The following is a 22,500-nucleotide window of genomic DNA, read 5'->3' as shown; positions in this document are numbered from 1 at the left end:
TCCTTCACTGACTCACTGCTACCGCTATTCCTCTTATTAAGCAGGCAGTGTGCAGTGTGGAGAACAGCACCACAATCTGTCTCCCTTTCTTAGGATCCGGTCTACGTTTAAAAAGAAAAGTGTTCTTTATTGTGCCAAAACACAATACCTCGCCTGATTATTAATTAAGAGTTAATTGACTGAATAAACAGGCATTTGTCTCATTCAAAACATGATTTGTGGACCTTCCAGATTTGTATTTGAGTACCCCTGAACTAAACTAAACGTACTAAACTAAACTCATGCTACAGTGACCATTTCCCTTTCACAACCCCCCCTGTCCACAGCCCTCCTATAAGACACAGACAAAAGGAAAAGTCACCATTTCATCGTGAGTTGTAGTGACGACCAATTATATGAAGTTAGGTTGAAATTGGGTGAAGTCGTCCTCATAAGCCTCGTCCTGCCAAGACGTGTCAGTCGTGATGTTCTTATTGTGCTTCATTCCATGTGACTGCGCTGTGCTTCCCTCCGGCGACTGAAATGTCCCCTCGCGTTATCAATAAATGCATGTCTCATCATATCTTAAAAAGAGTACTCACATTTTGTTACATGACTATTTTTAAATGGCCCGAAACATGTACTCGTACTGTATCGGGGCTGAAGTGGTTACTGTATTGTTTAGTAATAATACATAATCAAAGTAACTAATGACAAAAGTTTTAAAATAATTGTAGTGGAGTCAAAATGTGACATATACTGAAGTAAAGTATGAACAGCTCACAGTACGGTAGTTAAGTAAGTGTACTTAGTCGCGTTCCACCACTGACCTCATCTCCTCCTCTCCTCTCCAAAGCCGGTGGGCGGAGAGTTCGACCTGGAGATGAAGTGATATATATGTCACTTCGGCTATCACTTAGTGATATGTCACCTTCATGACATATCACTTAAAACCCGGGTCCTAAGTGATATGTCTCATCACATCATATCAATAAATAAATGTCTCATCATATCTTATCTCGTCTCCCTTTCCTCTCCTATTAAAGCTGGTGGGCGGCGAGTTTGACCTGGAGATGAACTTCATCATCGCGGAGGCGGAGAGCATCGGCTGCATGGTGGAGCTGCTGTCCCACTGCCAGGTCACCTGCCAGGCGGAGATCTGGAGCATGTTCACCGCCATCCTGCGCAAGAGCGTGCGCAACCTGCAGACCAGCACCGAGGTGGGCCTCATCCAGCAGGTGCTGCTCCGCATGAGCTCCGTGGACGACATGATCGCAGGTAAAACCACAACCAGAGAGCAGTTTTTTTGGGGGGTCTTTTTGTTTGTTTTTTGAGCGGTGCTATAGCCACTCCAACATGTGACCTTGTTGTGTGTATAGCGAATATTCGTCCAGCGGAACTATTCGGCCGAATAGCCGGATATTCGGTACTCGGTTCGGTTTATATTAGAGCCGAAAACCGTCAAAGAAGGTTCAAGGTTCTTTGTTATTTGTCTCCCGAGGAAGAAATTTGTCTCAGACAAAGGGCCCGCATGCAAGCGTAGCCCTTATGCCCATGTCGCCGCAGAGCAGCGCCAAAAATAGTGCGACCGCCTCCTTCTTCTTGCTAGCTTCTTCACAGCAAGAAGCTAGCAAGAAGAAGAAGAAGCGGGGTTACCTTTCGTAACCTACTGTTTTGTTGTGATCACAATGTAATCATGTATTTTGCCATCATCATGTAGGCCTCACCACTGAACCCACTGCACTGTGCTTCAGTCAGCCTGGACAGTGTGGCTTCACCACTGAACCCACTGCACTGTGCTTCAGTCAGCCTGGACAGTGTGGCTTCACCACTGAACCCACTGCACTGTGCTTCAGTCAGCCTGGACAGTGTGGCTTCACCACTGAACCCAATGCACTGTGCTTCAGTCAGCCTGGACAGTGTGGCTTCACCACTGAACCCACTGCACTGTGCTTCAGTCAGCCTGGACAGTGTGGCTTCACCACTGAACCCACTGCACTGTGCTTCAGTCAGCCTGGACAGTGTGGCTTCACCACTGAACCAATGCACTGTGCTTCAGTCAGCCTGGACAGTGTGGCTTCACCACTGAACCCACTGCACTGTGCTTCAGTCAGCCTGGACAGTGTAGCCTCACCACTGAACCCACTGCACTGGGCTTTTGTGCAGCTTCATTCAAAACTGCGCACACAGTGGCTTTCTTTCAATAGCTAAATATTGGACGGGGAGGGGATGCTTTATTAGATTCCGTCTCGTTTTAAGATGGTTTCTTTGGCAGTTTCTTCTGCTGGTGTTTGAGAGAGGACAGTGGCGAGAGACAGGGACGTGTGAGAGAGTGAACAAGAATCCACATTATCAAAACCATTGGTGTTGGTGTGGTGGATTCGAACCAACATTTATACATTTATACAACGTGCAATCAATCTGTATCTGTTTGCATGAGCGAGTGCAGTCTATGCCCCAGTTTGCTCACTCAAAGAAGCGCCACCCCGTGGCTGAATTTGGAACTACACTGTGTGAAAAAGCTGTGTGAAATAGGCACCGACTGTAGGTTTCTTACAATCTAACAATTATAATGCATTTCTGAAAATAAATGTATTTTATATCAAATAAATACATGTCTTATAAATATAAGTATGTTAATGTTTTAGACTATACAAAATTGGCCAAAAGACTCACAGAAAAGTTCACAGAATCAAAAGAATAAAATAATACATATATATATACATGCACAGTAGCTGTGTTAATGTATCCATTCGTAACTCTGAGAGTGTATATAACCAAATGGTACACTAAGGTTCCATTTGTTTATACTTTACTTGTACACTCTCAGAGTTATGAGTTGTGTCACTAATCTGTGTACCGATGGATTATTCCAAGGTGACATACAGCAGAATTCTCTCTGTAGACTCAGTAAATATTATTCAGTAAATAGCGCGCGCGTGTGTGTGTATGTGTGTGCGACTGTGCGTGCGCGCGCTTGCGCGCGCGTGTGTGTGTGTGTGCATACATGTGTGTGTGTGTGTGCGTGTGCGTGCGTGTGTGTGTGTGTGTTTACACAAAGCCTGTGAAATGTAGAGAGACCAGCACATTCCAAACAACATCTCCGTCAGGTGGAAACCTTGTAATGTACAGTATATCCAAAACTGTTATACTTTTCAGGATTCAAATTCCAAAGTAGTAGCGCACGACGTGAGCGGTGACAGTTGAGGTTTCAGTAGAGGTGCTGGAATTTAGATGGAGAGTCCACCAGTGTGTGTGTGTGTGTGTGTGTGTGTGTGTGTGTGTGTGTGTGTGTGTGTGCGTGTGCCTGCATGTGTGTGTGCATGTTGTACAGTCGTATACCTCAAATGCCCCTTTTTCCCCCGTCCTCCTGAGAGCCTCCAATGTCCTCTACGTCCTTTCCCACTGCCGGGGATAATAATAATGGCTCTCATAAGTTGTACAGCTCATTACCGCTGATCAGCGCAGCCCAGCGCAAGGCAGGGAAGCAGCCAAAAAGTCAACATTTGTCACCAGAGTCTCCCACTTTAGAAAAACTCTCTAATGCGCTATTGAACAGCGGTGTGAGTGCTTATTTTTTAATGGACAGAGAGAAGGTGGAACGAACAGAGAGAGAGAGAGAGAGAGAGAGAGGTGGATCTGTGGGATGTCTCTAATCGCACATGTGCTGCAGACTTAGTTGCAGATGGTGGTGTTGGTATTTCAGAACCACGCGTTTGAACGTGTGTTCAGTGGAAATGTTCCGACACCGTTTTCTTTCTTACCGACACGGATTCCGGTATCCAAATCCAAATGTCATCGACGGGCGATACTGAGTAGCGATTTGATGCCAGTGTGTAAAAATGTAATCGTAAATGTTAATCCTCTGTACATCAGTGCATGTAAACCGTGAATGTGAGCAGATCTACTTAGGAATATTTACAGATTGAATGCAGTTTTTTGTGTGTTGTTTTGTTATGTTGCTTTGTCCTTGTCCTTCATTCAGGAGGACAGGCTGAGCCTTTGGGCCCTGGTCTTTGAGACCCCAGGAACAAACGCTCCATCTCTGGGGTGGTGTTTGTTCTTCATAATCCTATTTGCTCTGCTCAAACACCTGCTGTTGTATGCGTATGGAAGGGACCATCCAAATTTGGGAAAATTCCCATTGAAGATTCTCATGTGTATTGCCCTGACACCATCCATTAAAGGATGTGTATCACTGGTTTCTTTCAAAATTGGCCTAACAAATCTATCCATCCATCCATCCATCCATCCATCCATCCATCCATCCACCCAATGTAATGCATCGCAGATAATAGCTGATTGACTTCTCGAGCTGCTATTTTCAGCTAAAGTGTTCCCCACAATACAGATGCTGCGGGTTAAAAGATGTTTTCGAGTTTCGACAAGGCCACAACAAAATGCACCGCCTAAACTTGCTGTATAATTTTCAGCTGATGGGAGCTTTTTGGTGTGTTAAGGATAGGCACAGATTTTCAAACAAATGATGCATTTGTTGTCATATTGTATGACACGCATTATTTAAATACTGACACGATTTCTCACAGACAGGCTCCATTTAGCACCCTAGAATCCCACATCTGCTGACGACAGGCCAGACATAAGCGCCAGAGACACCATCAGCTTTCTGCCTAGCCTCATCAGGCACACAGTTACTTCACGGTGACAAATCAATCCAGTTCTGCATGAAAAAATGTACCTGGCTTTATCGCCACGTGACATTCACGCTCTGAGGAGATATTATGCCCTCGTGACACGTACGATTACAAATCTTTGGTGTGTCGGATCTGTGTGTGCACGCCCTCATCTACTGTATGAATAATACACAGCATCATCATGTGATTCAATAATGATAATATGATATCATGTGACACAGGTCTGGTGTTATGTGGTATATATGCATCATGGAGTTATATATCGTCTCTGTCGGCTGGAAACATGTCCAAAACTATTTACTTTTCAGGATCAAATTAAAAAACGTCAGATCTACAGATCTACAAGCTCAAAAACGCACACGCATCCACGCACGGACACACGCATGCACGCATGGACACGTGCACCAAACAGCAACTTTCCGGCAACAAGTGTGCTCCTCTCTAACCTTTAGACCACCGCTGCACCCAAAATCTAATCTCTGATGACCTCACTGCTCGTCCATCACATGGATGGTCCAGGAGCTCCGGGGCATCCTGCCATAGCTCAGTGCTTCCTGCCGTCAGTGCACGGCCTTCCAAACCATGACTCATCAACACACACTGATCTCATCTCTTCTGTGTGTGTGTGTGTGTGTGTGTGTGTGTGTGTGTGTGTGTGTGTGTGTGTGTGTGTGTGTGTGTGTGTGTGTGTGCGTGTGTGCGTGCGCGTGTGCGTGTGTGCGCGCGTGCATGCGTGCGTGCGTTTCACTATCTCTCTCTCTCTGTCTGTCAATTCAATTTCAATTAATTCATTAGCATGACAAAACATACATTAGCTTGATATAATAGTTTGAACGTTGACACAGCAATGTTTTGCATTTACGTGGTATAAAAACTCTGTGTGTGTGTGTGTGTGTGTGTGTGTGTGTGTGTGTGTGTGTGTGTGTGTGTGTGTGTGTGTCTCTCTCTCTGTCTCTGTCTCTGTCTCTGTCTCTGTCTCTCTCTCTCAGACCTCCTGGTAGACATGCTAGGAGTCATGGCCAGCTACAGCATCACAGTCAAAGAGCTGAAGCTGCTGTTCAGCATGCTGAGAGGAGACAACAGTGTCTGGGTGAGTCATCATACCACTCCACTGTGGGAACCAGAACTCTGCTGACACTCACAGCACTATAGTGGGCACCATGTTTTCAAAGAGATGATATCTGTACATTTATCTTACAAATGAGGGGTCAAATACGTACATGTCGCTTTTCTTACATTTAAGGCCCAATGTCTACCTATAAATACAGAGTCTGTCTGTCTGTCTGTCTGTCTGTATGTATGTATGTCTGTAATGAACTGTCGCTGCTCCTCACTCACGGCAATGCCTTTTCTCACTTTATCAAACTGTACATTGTTTATTGGCGTTTTATACGTGTCGCGTTGTGTTACACCATTATTAGTTAATAGTTTCCTATAGAATTGTGTTGTCTTCCGGCCGCAACTGCACATGTGGTTTAGTAGGGTTGTCCTGAACGTGATCGGATTGGGACAACCCTATACTGATAATAATGTAGTACGTACCGTTCGTGTTCAAATCATGTATACTTTGATTAATTATCCATTAATTAATTATCCAAAGCATTCATTATCTTTATTTTGTTTTTACCTAAAATAAAATAAAAGTCCCTCTACTACACTCTTCTACTGTGTGTGTGTGTGTGTGTGTGCGTGTACGTGTGGCCGTGTGTGTGACAGTGTGTGTGTGTGCGTACGTGCATGCGTGCGTGCGCATGGGGGAATAGAAATCAGCTTACTTTGATGTGGTTGCATCAGCCATCTTCTATAGATGTTAGCCATGCTGAAGCTGCAGAGACTTAGTTTACTTCTATTCCTCATTTTGAATGAATGTGTGCATCAAAACAGACCGCGACAACAGCCCAATCGGCCGTGACGGACACACAGGAATGAAATTTGCATCGCATTTTGCGTTTGGAGCAAAGCGCCCCACCGTTTCTCACTCCACGTATAAACAATCTTCTAACCAATGTTCTAGAACAACAAACCTTTTCATGTCAGGGTCTCCCAAAGTACAGTAGTACTGTACGTATTTTGCCACAGACCCCCATCTGAAAATATTTTGTGCCAGGGACCCCCGTAACAAGATTTGTGTTCTTAAAATGTAAAATGGTACATTTATATAGGCCTAAATGTATAAATATTAAAAAGATCTAGATTTTCTTTGAAAATAAATCTATAAGCTCAAAACAACTCTCATTGCAATGCATTGTTGAGTGTTGTTCTAGAGCAGTTTGTCTGCTCTATCTCTCTCTCTCTCTCTCTCTCTCTCTCTCTGTCCATACCCCCAACTCTCTCTCACACACACACTCTCTCACACACACACACACACACACACACACACACACACCAGCGGTCCTCTTCAGAGACTGATTGATTCTCGGTTGCCATGGTATTGATATTCTGTTGTCGGGGGAGGGCGGAGGTGATTGAGGACGAATCGATCCAGTGGGGTTGAGGCAATGTTGTGATGTCACTGCTGTCATACATGACAACCTCTCTCTCTCTCTCTCTCTCTCTCTCTCTCTCTCTCTCTCTCTCTCTCTATATTTTCTCTTCTATTATTTCCTCTTTGCCTCTCCTCTCCTCTCCTCTCCTCTCCTCTCCTCTCCTCTCCTCTCCTCTCCTCTCCTCTCCTCTCCTCTCCTCTCCTCTCCTCTCCTCTCCTCTCCTCTCCTCTCCTCTCCTCTCCTCTCCTCTCCTCTCCTCTCCTCTCCTCTCCAGCCCAGACATGCCATCAAGTTGTTGTCAGTGTTGAACCAGATGCCTCAGAGACATGGCCCTGACACCTTCTTCAACTTCCCTGGTCGCAGTGCAGCGGTGAGAGAGACCACACACACACACACACACACACACACACACACACACACACACCACAAAAACATTAGCATTCCGTTGGCATCAGTGCACCATGCAATGATTGGCGTTGTGAGAACAGAGTGCTGTGTGACTGATGGACATATTGATGGTGGTTAAAGATGGACTGATGGGCCTGGGCCATGGCTCAGCGGTCCAGGCACCTTGGCTGGTAATCCAGTCTGGCAGTGTGCCACGGGTTCGACCCCCGTTCCCGACGGCCTTTACTGCATGTCTTCCCCCCCATCTCTGTCAGCCTACTGTCTGTCCCTCCATAAAATATATAAAATAAAGGTGAAAAAAAACTAAACATTTTAAAGATGGACTGATTTAGCTGATTAAAGTTTTTTTCCACTGACAAAAACTATGACTAAATTATTTTGACAATTTCGTTGACAAATTAAACAACTAGACTGACATACTAGAGAGGGACTAGTGGAGAAGAGATCCACTAGAACTAACATACTAGAGAGGGACTAGTGGAGAAGAGATCCACTAGAACTAACATACTAGAGAGGGACTAGTGGAGAAGTGATCCACTAGAACTAACATACTAGAGAGGGACTAGTGGAGAAGAGATCCACTAGAACTAACATACTAGAGAGGGACTAGTGGAGAAGAGATCCACTAGAACTAACTACTAAGACAAGTCACGCTTGGTTACGCCCGGGTGTAGTGCTCCGGGAATAGCAGATCTACAAGCTAAGTTGTAAGCTTGTAGATCTGCTACGTTGTAAGCTTGTAGATCTGCTATTTCTGACATGCAGCAAAGTATAAACCATGCATGACGACCCATCACGGCCTGCCAAGATACATTTTTAGGCGACTAAAATCGACTGTAAATGTATTCAATTTATCTTAAATAGTTTATCTTCATTCATTTCAGTCTACTAAAACTACACTAAAGTTAAAATATGTCAGATGACCAAAACTAAATGGAATTTTATGCAAAAGACTAAATCAAATGTTGCTGTCAAAGTGAACAGTGATGTGTTGGTGTCCCCCCATCCCTCAGGCCATCGCGTTGCCCCCCATTGCTAAGTGGCCGTACCAGAACGGATTCACCCTGAACACCTGGTTCAGACAGGACCCGCTCAACAACATCAACGTGGACAAAGATAAACCCTACCTGTACTGGTGAGTACTATCTGGATTCTCACACACACTGTCTAAACTAGGGATGTCCCGATACACTTTTTTCGCTTCCGATCCGATCCCGATCAATTTCTGTGTTAGCTGATACCGATACCGAATACCGATACCAGTGTCGTGATCTCATGTTGTGTTTATAGCTATCTAGCTAATTAGCTATATATCTCGTGTTGTGTTTATAGCAGACTCCTCACTCAAATGATGCACTTGCAGTTTGGGCAACTCCAAAGCAAACTCCACATATCCCAACATTTTATTTACCTGTCATAGTTTCAACCCCTTACCCCTGTGTCGGATCTGTGGTTAGACTGTCATATTCTGCTGATACCGATATGACCCGATATGACAAATAAGGGCCCATCCGATACTTTTCCCGATACCGATACAGTAACGGGACATCTCTAGTCTAAACCCTATCTGTACTGGTGAGTACTATCTGGATTCTATCACACACACTGTCTAAACCCTACCTGTACTGGTGAGTACATTGACATGCTGGCTTCTACCACACAGTCACTCTAAAGTAAACCCTACTGTATTCTGTACTGCTGAGTACAATGACATTGCAAAATCGTGGGATAAAAATTATATAAAAAAACAAGAACTCAATCACACTGTCAGTCAGTCAGTCAGTCACAACAGGAGGGAGTAGAATCTAAACACACACACACACACTAGGCCTGTCCCCTACTAAGAATGTATTAAGTCAAATCTAATTGGCCAAATGTTGCCTATAGTCGACTGGTAGTCAACTATAAAAAAAAAAGTCTGATTCGACTGCCAATCTGAGGATCGTTCCATTTGGGCTGTGGGGGGTGCGGACCGCGGAATGTCCCCACAGCACTGAAATATACATATATATTAAGTGCTTATTAACCACATGGAGGCACTTCTTCTGATTGCTGACAGCTGCTACAGTTCTCACCCCCCGAGGGCTTTATGGTCGAGTTAACATGGCGTCCCACTTTTTTTAATTAATTTGTTGAGACTTTTAGTCAAATCTAGGAATGAAACCGACGACTCAAAACGCTGGTGTAGTCCTCCGACACATTTGAGAGTGACTTTAAAGGAGATGTTCACCCAAAAAACCGACTTATTGTTTTTAATCAATTTCACACCCCATGAAGCCTTGAATTTGTGGAGTTATTTTATTATTGTCTCATTGCTAAGCCAATAATGACTCCGGTAGGAGACTCTATTGACTTGAATCTCCTGCTCAGCAATCAAATTATCGGCTTAGGCATGCAACCAAACTAAAAAGATCTCCATGTATTCAAAGCTTCATGTGGTGTGCAATTGATAGAATTCATGTGGGTGAATTAACCACTCAAGCCCCAGTATCCGTATTGTGGGGAACATAACCAATGGGCTATAGTCTTTCCACACAATAACAGAAAACCGGAGAATACGCCATGAGGGACTCACTCTGCTCAACCATATGGGGTTCAAGTGGTTAAACTAACTCCCCCATCCCCAACCCCCTCTAGGGACACGTAGAACATGGTTAAACTAACTCCCCCATCCCCAACCCCCTCTAGGGACACGTAGAACATGGTTAAACTAACTCCCCCATCCCCAACCCCCTCTAGGGACACGTAGAACATGGTTAAACTAACTCCCCCATCCCCAACCCCCTCTAGGGACACGTAGAACATGGTTAAACTAACTCCCCCATCCCCAACCCCCTCTAGGGACACATAGAACATGGTTAAACTAACTCCCCCATCCCCAACCCCCTCTAGGGACACATAGAACATGGTTAAACTAACTCCCCCATCCCCAACCCCCTCTATAGGGACACATAGAACGTCAACACAAAAAAGGTTGTTAAAAATCCGGTAAAATCTTCTTCCCCCTTTCCTCTCAAATCCCCTGTCTGCTTTACCTAATCCTTTTTTTTTCCAGACCACGGAATAATAATACCCAAGTGTTCCCTCGACCTGACGTATTGGCGTTCGACTCTGCTGACTCAATTAATATGAATGTTAATAGATAAACTGATAATGAATAAGAATTAAGGACGTAACTTTGAAAATGTCAGGGCACTCAATTAAGGAAGTGGGCGCTGCCTGCCCTGGGTGGGTGGGGCGGGGGGGTGGGGGTCTCGGTGCTGCACGCTGTAGCTGCCGGGCTCGTTGGTTGGTTCCGTGGCTGTCCGTAAGTGTGAGCCGTTAGCTACTGTGACGCTTCATTAGCTCTGACCTTTGATTTAATTGAACTCTACACCCCTGCCCCGTTCCTGCGTTCTGCGCTCCTTCCTTCCTGCCTGCTTTACTTCCTTCCTTTTCTCGTCTACTCACCCTGCCCACCCCCCCTCCCCCCCAACCACCCGTTTCATATTAACTGTAATTGAATAATTTGGTATCTCTGCTAGGGGTGTTAATCGTTTACCACATGATCCCTAACATCCTTGTAGCATGTCCTAATAGGTGGACAATTTAGCGAAAGTAGACAGACGTTCACCGACAATTAGCCGATGTACGATCCATCGCATCGATATTTTACGCAAATAGAAAGGACAAATAGAAAGAACAGTATAAACCCCTGGCTAATAAGAATTTGGTCTGATTTTGTCATCAAAGTTTTTTAATGATTTTTCAATAAAGCATACAAAATACACAAAAAACTAAACACAACTAGCAGTCAAAAACTACCCCAAATGGACAACACCCCTCCACATGATGTTGTTGACAATAGTGATTATATCATCTGCAATGTATTACAAAGTGTTAATGCGAATTTTGTCTGATTTAAATATTTCAATTTCAAATCAAATAAATATAAAAGAAACATATAAAACTTTTTTGTGAAAAAAGTAATGGAAGAATCACAGCCCGCTCACCTATTAGAACCTTCTAATGTGTGAGATATAGTGATGGGAGATTCATCGGCAAACACATCGGTATCGGACGATTTGAGTTGTTTTTAGATTAATCGGCATCGGTTCGGTTAATCAATCAGGTATTTTGAATACCGAATGAGATCATATCGGTATTATCGGGCCATAACAGCAATTAATTATCGGATATTGATATCGGCCAAAATGTCTCATTCTAATGCGTAAGGGGGCCGTGATTTTACTATTACTTTAATTTTTTTTATATTTGTTCTAATATAGTATTAGAACAAATATAGTATATTTTATTTGAAATTGAAATATCCCTTTAAAACTGTTATAAAGTTTAGATAGATCTCACAACTTATAAGCACATAGGCCTACTGTAGGCTATTTTAGCTATTTTGTTTTGGCAGTTTAGTTTTTGTGTTGAATTGGATCGTTATAAGTATGAGGCGCATGATAAATCTTGCCAGTAATTCCATCCCAAATCCTACGTCTGATAATGTACGGTTTAAAACTGACGTTTTAGTCTCTGGTGCTGTCTTGGCTGTCATCAGATGTTGCATTTGGAGCCTGGACTAGTGTCAGTATTTATAATGCATGTCCTACAATATACAGATGCATTGTTTGGTTTGGAAATCTGTGTGATCATTAACACCAACATCGTCCGTCAGCTGGAAATTGTACTGTGAGTTCAGACGTCATATTTGTTCTCTGCCTTGTAGGAACTTGAAACAAACGACATCTTTTAATAGACACATTTGGAAGTCTCTGTCTCTCTGATGTGCAGTCTTTTCTGAATAAATGTGGGTGATGGACAGTGTTGACTTTGTCGACTAAAACTGTGATGAAAAATGTCCATCTAGGAACCGTCCATTTGGAACCGTCCCTCAAGGAGCCCTGATGGTCCCTGGACCAACAGTTTGAGGACCACTGCTTTTAAATAACCTACATTAAATGTCTTTGCAGGGAAGTGACAATTTCCTGCGAATGTTTTCCCAGAATACGAATGCTGGGGGTTTGCTCATACTTAGACCTCTCCATGCTGGGTAGCACATATTGTGTTCACCAGTGAACCGTCTGTCTATGCAGGCAGGGGTTAGTTAATGGGGGTTGAACTCCAGTCTGGTACTACCCCCCCCCCCCTTTCCTCCCCCCAAATCAGACATGTTTAATGAGTGTCAGCCGGCTAGCTAATCCACAGCTCCGAACACGCCACACACATCGTCACGTGAGAGAGAGAGAGGGGGGGGGGGGGGGGGGGGGGTTGGAAGGTGGTGTGTGTGTGGGGGGGGGGGGGGGGGGGTGTGACCGGGCGTCCTGTCTTCCTTTTCTCTCTGGATGACACGGCAAAAGGATGAGCTATATGATAAATGGCAGAGCTAGAGGAGGAGAGGAGAGCATGTAATCCACGGTTTCCCCGGTAACCGGTTGTCATGGTGAGCCTGAGCCGAGCGAGGAGCGCATGCAGCACACGCTGCCTTCAGCTTCTTATCGCGCTCCTGCAGTCGCAGTTGCCCCCACACAGGCACGCACGCACGCACGCACGCACACACACACACACACACACACACACACACACACACACACACACACACACACACACACACACACACACACACACACACACACACACATTTTTAATATTTTAAGACAGTGAGTTTCCGGGCGTTTACACAAAATATTAATTGTGCCACTTTTAACCATAAACCTAAAGCCAAATAATAGCAGATCTACAAGCTCTTCTCAGCTTGTAGATCAGCTGTTTTTCGGTGCACGACACCAGCGTGAAAACTAACTAAGTGTATATCAGGCTTAACCTAGCCTCTACAGGTCCAGGTCTAAACCTAACCCCATCCTGAATCTTTTTATAATAATGTAAATGTATACGCCAACCATAAAAACAACACGTGTAATTTTGAGGACCAGGAAAACGGTCCTCACTAATGTCTATTTCACATGTAGTAATACACACACACACACACACACACTCCACCCCTCCCCTCCCCACTCCCTGTTTGATGCCGACCAACCTTGTCCGCGTGGAGACAGCGATAACGCACCCTTCGCCCTCTTAACATGCACCGGGAATTCACTTGAGAGGGATTTATACCTGCTGGAAGTGTGCCTCCAGCTACGGATGTATGTATGTGGGAACGTGTGTGTGTGTGTGTGTGTGTGTGTGTGTGTTTGTGTGTGTGTGTAGAAGTGAAATATATTATCGTCACTGTCAAGGTGGAATACCTGGTGGAATACCTTGTATGTCCAAAACCGTGACTATTCAGGAAATGAAAACAAAAACAAAAACAAAGCAGTGTTGTTCCGATGAATCCAATGTAATATTGTTTAGTCACAAGCAATTCAAAGGAGGTTGTTTTGGCATGCGAAAGCATAGGTTTAAATTTCTGAATTTTTGAAGAAAACAATGGGGAAAGTACCGGTATGTACTGTTGGAGGTGGTACAGTACTGTGTTTTTCACCGGTGAAAAACTAAATCCCATTCTGGCCAAAAGGTGCATTTTATACGTGTGGTGGGGGGCTCAGAGTGTGTCCACCGCGGAAAGTAGGCTTTCTAATCACACAAGCCACCTTTGTATTGGTGTGTAGCGAAAACGCTCTTTTTATTTTTGCTATACAGACGAGAGGCTGGTCTGCATTTCATGCGAGCGCAGGAAGAGAAGAGAACCATAGCTCTAATGAAAGCATTAGAGCTATGGACCAGAGCTAACGCTGCAGTATGATCAAGTAGGGCGTTAATTTACGAAAGAAAACACTAAAGGTTAAAATATGGAGATAGGAGGCTTCTGCCCGACATTAACGATATGTTTCTTCTTGTGACGCAGAAGCTTAGCTTTGAGGTTTCTTTTTTTTTTAACACACATGAAGGTTAGCTGCGTGGGAAGCAGTCTGAATAGAGGGGGAATCGAGAGGGAAGGGAAGAATTTAGGAACCTGGGCTCCCCGAAGCACAGGAACCCCCCCGCTGCGTGTGCTCCATTGGGGGCGCCAAGCCTCACACAGGGCTTGAAGTAATGTGACCCACCGCGATGATAAAATCTGTCGCCGAAAACTAATTTAGATCATTGAGAAAATCAGTTTTTTGCAACTAGAAATATATCCGGGTCTTAGAGTTAGAGGTTGAGCGGAGTCCCTCAGGGTTCTATACTAGTGTATTTTCTGTTATTGTGGGGAACGCTTTAGCTGAAAATAGCCCTATCGACTATTTTCGCCTATTTCCAGCTAAAGCGTTCCCCACAACAATAAGGATGCTGTGTTTAAGTCTGTTTAAGTGTTTAAAATGCTTTTGAATTCCACCTGATTTCCATGATCTTATTAACAACATACCGCTGTCTGTCCTGTCCTGTCCTGTCCTGTCCTGTCCTGTCCTGTCCTGTCCTGTCCTGTCCTGTCCTGTCCTGTCCTGTCCTGTCCTGTCCTGTCCTGTCCTGTCCTGTCCTGTCCTGTCCTGTCCTGTCCTGTCCTGTCCTGTCCTGTCCTGCTCGCCAGCTTTCGCACCAGTAAAGGGATCGGCTACTCGGCTCACTTCGTGGGGAACTGCCTGATCGTCACGTCACTGAAGTCCAAAGGCAAAGGCTTCCAGCACTGTGTCAAGTACGACTTTCAACCTCGCAAGGTGAGTCTTAACACATTTATCGCAAAAGTTTTCGATCATAAACAAAACATTTCTTCCCTGACGCAGTTTTTCACTAACCTAGCTCCATTTCGCGAACGCCCGCCTTAAAATAGCGCGATCGTTTCTCATAATGACGAGACAAAGTCCACCACCGCCATCCAAAACAAGGAAGAAGAACAGAGCGACCCGCTCGCCGCCGTGATTCCCATTGCCCAGGATTGCATTGTGACTCGGTTACTTGTATGTCTTAAAGGTTATCATAATCGGCGAATGAAACATAACTCGGGAGGCAAAGAGGTCTTTATCAATTAACTCGTGTAAGCCGTATTCGGGGGTGAAAGTGTTTTAAGTGAACTGACATGCGCACACACACACACACACACACACACATACACACAAGATCAATTACAATGTTCTGGTCAGTTTGGTAGCACTTGTTAGATATTGGAAACACCTCTCTCTCTCTCTCTCTCTCCGTCTATATATCTCTCTTCCTATTCTCTCTCTCTCTTTGTCCGTCCTGCTCTCCAGGACTGTGTTGATGAGTGCATGAACAAATAATATGCACACACACACGCACACACATGCACGAGCACGTACAAGCACACACACCTACACAGACAGCAGAGGACGCTATGTGCTGAGTCAGTAGAATGTGTGCTGCCCAGTGTCTCCATTTATTTGATCAATGAATAAGTCTCCATGTATCAGCGCTGTGTGTGTGTGTGTGTGTGTGTGTGTGTGTGTGTGTGTGTGTGTGTGTGTGTGTGGTTGGCATCTGTACGCCTGTCTGAGTGTAAATTGCGTGCAATTATGTGTCTTTATTTATGCATGTGTGTTTGTGTGTGTGCATATCCACTTTGTCCAAGCTTTTACATACAGTATGATGCATACATCACATTGTGACATTTTATACATTGGAAACCCCGTATGTCTTAAAACTTATTAAAAATGTGAATTAAACAATGACGGGATTGACGTAATATTATTGTTTTATTTAATCGGGGGATTTGTTTTAAATAATGTAGCATATTTTAGGCATTTTTTGCTAAGGGCCGATGTCGTCCACCTAAAACCGTCCGAAACCACACACGCACGTGGTCTTTATGTGCATAGCTGCTCAAAATGCGATATTCGGGGCTTGATTAGAGCTTAATTTGACTTAGATATGAAAATAAACAAGGATCACACGGAGTGGGGCACAGATCACTGTAACACACCAGTGAAGAAAGATAGCTGATGTTTACACCGTTGAACCGGAAATGACGACGGCCAGATTCGGTCAATTCGGTCAAAATCGGCATAATGGTGAAGTTACCGCCACCATCAGGCCTGGTTGTCTAATACTACTGTATATACTTGCCCCGTTAAAATGATATACATTGTGTATATCACAGATCTTTCTTCAAATGATGAATTTAAATCATGAATAGAGCTGGCAGAAGGCACTGAAAAGCTGCTATTGGGGTGGCAGTACAAGCGTTAAGTATAGTTTTGATACCAATACTTTTGTACTTTTACTCAAGTATATTTTTGATTTGTAAACGCCATTGACAATGAAGGGGAAATGTACGTCTTCTTGTCCCTAACACAGACATTCAATTCCTTTTACAATAAAGAGAATGCAATGTTTGTTTTGACATCGTTTGTTTTACATCATCATTACATCACCTAATCATTGAATCATTAAATTCCCTCCTCGATGTTGAAAGATGATAAGAGCGCCCCTCACTTCACAGGGGTGTGATTCTTTTTAATTCTGGACTTGTAGCAGAGTAATTCTACATTGCAGTATTGATACCTTTACTTAAGTAAAACAATTGAGTACTTTTTCCACCACTGCTGTCATGACCTTGACAAGGTTATGGAAGCATCCATGACTGTAATGACACACACCACACTGATGATCTTGAGAACAAGGTTATGAAGGCATCCATCGGCTCTAATAACCACTTAATTTGATTTGTGTAGCCAGAATTAGATTTATTACAAAAAAAAACAGAAGGACATTTTCTCAACCACTTAAGCCCCTACATACTGTAGGCTCATTCATAAGACAAACGGCTAAAAGAGCCAATCTAGTACAAGCTCATAACGTGGCGCGATGTGGCTGGTTGTGAGATCTGCTATAATATCATTGTTGTCGGGCATAAACCTGAGAAGATTGCAAATTGCCAATAGGCTTAATAATCCTCATGACGACCGATAATGATAATTCTTTTAAGATTTTTTTAACGTGATCGTGGCTTATTCTGATATTGTTGATCTGTTGATGCTTTCGAATTTGAATCCTGAAAAGTTTAAGTTTTGGACATTCCAATATTAAAGATCACACCCATGTGAAGTGAGGGGCTCTCTTATCATCATCATACATCATCATACATCATCTCATTCCGGCCAATGAGAATTTTCGTCCTCACCTTCGTCTTCAATGTTTGTGTTTACGCAGTGTTTGGGTTTACACAAACACTGCAAAAGCTGGCCATTCATTGTCAATGGCATTCAATGTTTGTGTTCGGACAATGTTTGCACAAACCCTCAAAGCTGGACGTAGGAAAAAAAAGTGTAAATATCCATGCTGATTTGTGTGTTGTGTGTGTGTGTGTGTGTGTGTGTGTGTGTGTGTGTGTGTGTGTGTGTGTGTGTGTGTGTGTGTGTGCGTGCGTGCGTGCATTCCAGTGGTACATGATCAGCATCGTACACATCTACAACCGCTGGAGGAACTCGGAGATCCGTTGCTACGTCAACGGGCAGCTGGTTTCCTACGGCGACATGGCATGGCACGTCAACACCAACGATGTAAGTCAAACAGCCCATAGTATTAAAACAATGCTCATTGATTGATTGATTGATTGAATACTTTATTTTTCTGAAATGTAAACAGCATGTGGTACAGTCAGCTGAAAGGATGGTGTCAAATCACTTTATTTGTCATTACTTGCATACGTAAAGAACATGAAATACCGTTTCCCCTCAGTTATTGGCAGTGCAACATAAAACGTAGAACCTATTAAGCTTAAGAAACATATAAGCTTAAAAACTAAAAACAAAACATGGACAAATGTTTAAAATGAGCCCCAGTATGTATGATGACGTGCAATTCATATAGAAAAGTTAAAAGTGACCAACACCACGCTCAGACTATGGATAAAGAAAGTGGCATGGTGCTATCCTTGCCCTTGCCTGTCAGGGCATTCCACATGCTCTGAGAGCATGTTCACGCGGCCCACCCATCTGACCACTTAACACATCAGATGGGTGGGCGGCGAACACCTTTTTTGTGATTTTCAAGTGGGCCCTGGATTAAGGAAAGGCCGGGAACATTTTTTTTTGATCAAAGTTTTTTTATTAATGTTCACACGAAAATATTATACAGCATTTTTCGAACTTCTTTTTTTTTTCTTTTTTTTTTTTCCTCCCCTCCCCCCAGAGTTCCCGCTCTGAAAGAGCCACAACCCCGGTATCTTGCACCATATGAAATAAAAGGCACATACAAATATACATAGACATAATAGAAGACTAATAGAAGTATGCAAACAAATAATAATTATAATAATAATAAAAAATAATATGTATAAAAAAAGACAATAAAAAAGACAATAATAATAATAATAATACAAATAAATTACAGTAGGGTCAGTGTAATAAGTTAAGGATTGTTGATGTCAGCCACGTTCATCCTCTCAATGTGTGTCAAAAAAGGTTGCCAAATGGTGTAACATTTTAAAGCACCGGTGTACCCTCTTGTGGAGTAGCGAATCTTCTCCAATGTCAGATGATGTAAAACATCATTAACCCAAGATTTAAAGGTTGGTGGTATTTTCTCCTTCCATTTAAATAGTATTTGCCGCCCAGCCAAAAGAGATGCAAAGGCTATCATATTCTTGTTTTGCCGGCTAAGATGTAGATCTTGGGAAATAACTCCAAACACTGCAACAGTGGCAGAGGGTTCTATGGGCACTTCTAATACATCTGAAAGTGTTTTAAATATTGATTGCCAAAATGTATATAGCTTTGGACAAAACCAAAAAGCATGCGCAAGGGTAGCCTGATCTTGATTGCAACGATCACATATAGGATCCATGGTAGGAACAAACTTAGATAGTTTTACTTTGGACCAGTGGAGGCGATGTGTAACCTTAAACTGAATAAGACAGATTGAAGAGGAGTGTATCCTATCCAGCGCTTCCTTCCAAACATCATCAGAAATTTGTGTCCCCAAGTCTCCCTCCCATTGATTCTTTAATGAGGTAAGTGGTTAAGGCCGGGAACATTTATCCTGTGAAACGCCGGGGATAGGGCAGGGTTCTGACCTTGGGCGCTGATCCACGACCAAATTGACTCAACACAAAACGTTTGCAGTTTTACAGCAGCTATAGCAGACACGTGTAATGTTGCTTTTTCTGCTGCATAGAACCGGCAAAACGCATGTTTTCTTTGGGGCAAAAGTACCCTTTTCTTTTTTGGTATGACCTCCATCGAGGTTCCAAGCAAGCTGAGGTTATACAAAAAAGAAATCACACGTGTGTGAAGTGAGGGGTGCACATTCCGTGCTCAGACAATCAAATAGTTTCCGTGGTACAAGCACACAAAGCTGGGCATAGGAGGGGCTAGCTCCCCTCAAAAAAGTATTGTGAAAACACTACAGATTGGTCATTACATTTCATTTATTTAGCATATCAGTCAGTCACCAGAGTTTATAGATATCAAATATCTCAAAATATTTAATCAAACAACTTAAAAACTAGGGTCTGGTGGTGTGTCACATAAAAGCCAGAGTAAAATTAAATACCCTTTCAAGTAGTTTAGCCTCTTCCAACTGTCAGCTGTCCAAATGTAAATGCCTCCTTAAGCAAGGCATTTAATCCACAAACTGCTCCAGACAAGCTTCTCAGTGGCCAGTGGTTGAAGATGTAACCGTGGGTGATGACTGTACAGCACACAGTAAAATCCTCAGTGTCCGTTTCACTCCGAGAGGGCACATTCCGTGTCATCTGTGCCCTCTCAGAGTTACAAATGGATACATTTAAAACTGAAGATTGTACTAGTGTGAGTGATAAGTAGGGCATTACTGTGAAAGATCATCCCATGCACACTCGCCACGACTCCCCCGAGGGGTTAAACAAAGGTTAATAAAAAATAACAAAAAAAACGTACATATATATTATATATGCTTGTCAGAGAGCGCCTTGGTCTCTTTGCTTTGGATCCGTTGATCAAAGCAGCGACGTTGTCCCAAAGTAGCTGGCTGTCTGTTGGGCTGTGCTGTGTGGCCTCGGCTGCCACAGCTGTCGTGTTTTTCTGGGGAGCGACGAGGAAGTGGGACTCATTTCATATCGTCTCAGACAGCGTCGGGTGGAAACCTTGTATGTCCAAAACGGTTATACTTTTCAGGAAATGGCCACGACACTGTCATACGACGGAAGTACGACCTTAATTGACGGGAAAACGTTAAAAGTTAAAGTTTTTTGTGGAGCCCGACAGCGACAATGTGCTTTCGTTTCTACTTGCTAGAAGTTCAGGCTAAAATGCAAATGTAAAAATATTATAATAAGGAATTAATTTGGATAATGGTAATGGTATATTGTACAAATTGTCACTTTATTAATTCCAAATGTTTGGACTGCATTTCATTTTCAACACAAAACCTTAAACTGACTTTATGTGTGTGGAATATAAATATTGCCTTTATTGACTGAGTGACTTTGTGTTGGGTTCAAACCATCTACAGTGTTTTGAAGTATATTTACACAGTGACCTTTGTAGGGGGTTTTATGATTCAAACCTATAATGGTCGAAACCACTACATAAATAAATGGCATGATAAGAATTGTGCTACCTAATTTGTGGTGGCGCTACCAAATGAAAAGGTAGGTGGCACCAGTGCTACCTGTGAAAAAGTTAGTCTGGAGCCCTGCAACCATATATGGAGGCGTAACCTCACTGACGGACGTTTGCAGGTTTTTATAGTAATCTGCGACCTACAGTATGGTCGCAATTACAAAACATACATTAACCACTTCGGCCCTATACATTTTTGGACATTTCAAAATAGCCGTTCTACAGTCTCACAATGCGTCAAATCGCATTTACTCAAGTACATTTTGAATTCCGGACTTTTACTTGTAACGGAGTAGTTCTAAATCGCAGTATTGATACTTTTACTTAAGTAAAACAATTGAGTATGTTTTCCACCCCTGGGAGGAGACATGTGGTTTTGTCTGCACCCGCCTGCCCAAGACCAAACAGCAGTGGTCAGTAGTGTGATATGGACTCACAAGGGGGTGAATCGGCATAACGACTAAATTGGGAGAAAAATGGAAACGATAAAGGAAAAGAGACACAAGGGATATTGTAACTGCCCACTCTCATTTTAGAAAGGAACAAAAATGGACAGTTACAGGGAAGAGAGAAGGAAGACAAAGCACAGCCGTTTACAGTTCCTTCCTCGCTTTGCCGAGGATCCCATTAAACCAGCAAAATTCCGGTGAAAAAAATCTCACACTAGAGAGGACCTGGAGGCAAGAGCTGGCATTGAATTTGACAGCTAAAACCCCCCCGTTGCACTCTCTCTCTCTCTCTCTCTCTCTCTCTCTCTCTCTCTCTCTCTCTGCTCTCCTCTTCTTCCACACAGAGCTATGACAAGTGTTTCCTGGGCTCGTCGGAGACAGCCGATGCAAACAGGGTGTTCTGTGGCCAGCTGGGGGCCATCTACGTGTTCAGCGAAGCTCTCAACCCAGCACAGATCTTCGCCATTCACCAGCTCGGCCCAGGATACAAGGTAAAAGAAAAATATACCCCCGACTCATTCACTGACTGTACACGTTTTGAGACAATGCCTAACCACACTGTGTGGACAATCAATGAAATATAGCAAGAATAACATGTTCAATGGAGTATAATAAATGGTGTGCCTTTACCTAAGGCACGTTACATTCACACACGCATTCATACACTGACACCATGCAGGGCATCGTGAGCAATTAGAGGTTCTGTGTCTTGCTCAAGGACACTTCAATACTAACTCTGGGAGAACGCGGGATGGAACAACTGGAGTGGGAACCTTTCCAGTTCCCAAGTGGCCGCTTCACCTCCTGAGCCACTGGAATATGGAATAGGGTGCTCACTGCTGTGACATGTGAATTTCCCCACAGGGATAAATAAAGATAATATGACGCATGCATGTTGGCGGTATACAATACCATACAGCTTTCTTTATTGTCAGCTTGCGCTGAAATTAGTTTTGCGTCCATGACGTCACCGTTCAAGATACGGACAAGACATAGACACATGAACTTGAACATATCTTCTGGTTTAACGAGTTTGGTTTAAAAGCAGGACAGACTGATG

At 43.4% G+C, this 22,500-nt stretch overlaps 1 protein-coding gene across 1 annotated transcript in view; it reads left to right on the top strand.

The window, feature by feature from the left end:
- Positions 1 to 22,500, top strand: part of LOC310860265 (neurobeachin-like) — a gene marked incomplete at its 5' end in the record, with an annotated part of 223,075 nt that overhangs the window by 67,709 nt on the left and 132,866 nt on the right. Inside the window, 7 exon segments of the mRNA XM_083767079.1 lie at positions 1,026 to 1,257; positions 5,624 to 5,724; positions 7,395 to 7,490; positions 8,542 to 8,663; positions 15,024 to 15,150; positions 17,830 to 17,949; positions 21,785 to 21,931. Of these exon segments, the coding sequence (XP_083623205.1) occupies positions 1,026 to 1,257; positions 5,624 to 5,724; positions 7,395 to 7,490; positions 8,542 to 8,663; positions 15,024 to 15,150; positions 17,830 to 17,949; positions 21,785 to 21,931 (945 nt within the window).

Source organism: Protomyctophum parallelum, assembly GCF_964188405.1.
Source record: "Protomyctophum parallelum genome assembly, chromosome: 1".
NCBI lineage: Eukaryota > Metazoa > Chordata > Actinopteri > Myctophiformes > Myctophidae > Protomyctophum > Protomyctophum parallelum.
The sequence above is the reverse complement of the archived record's forward strand: the minus strand, read 5'-3'. Positions and strand labels throughout refer to the sequence as shown.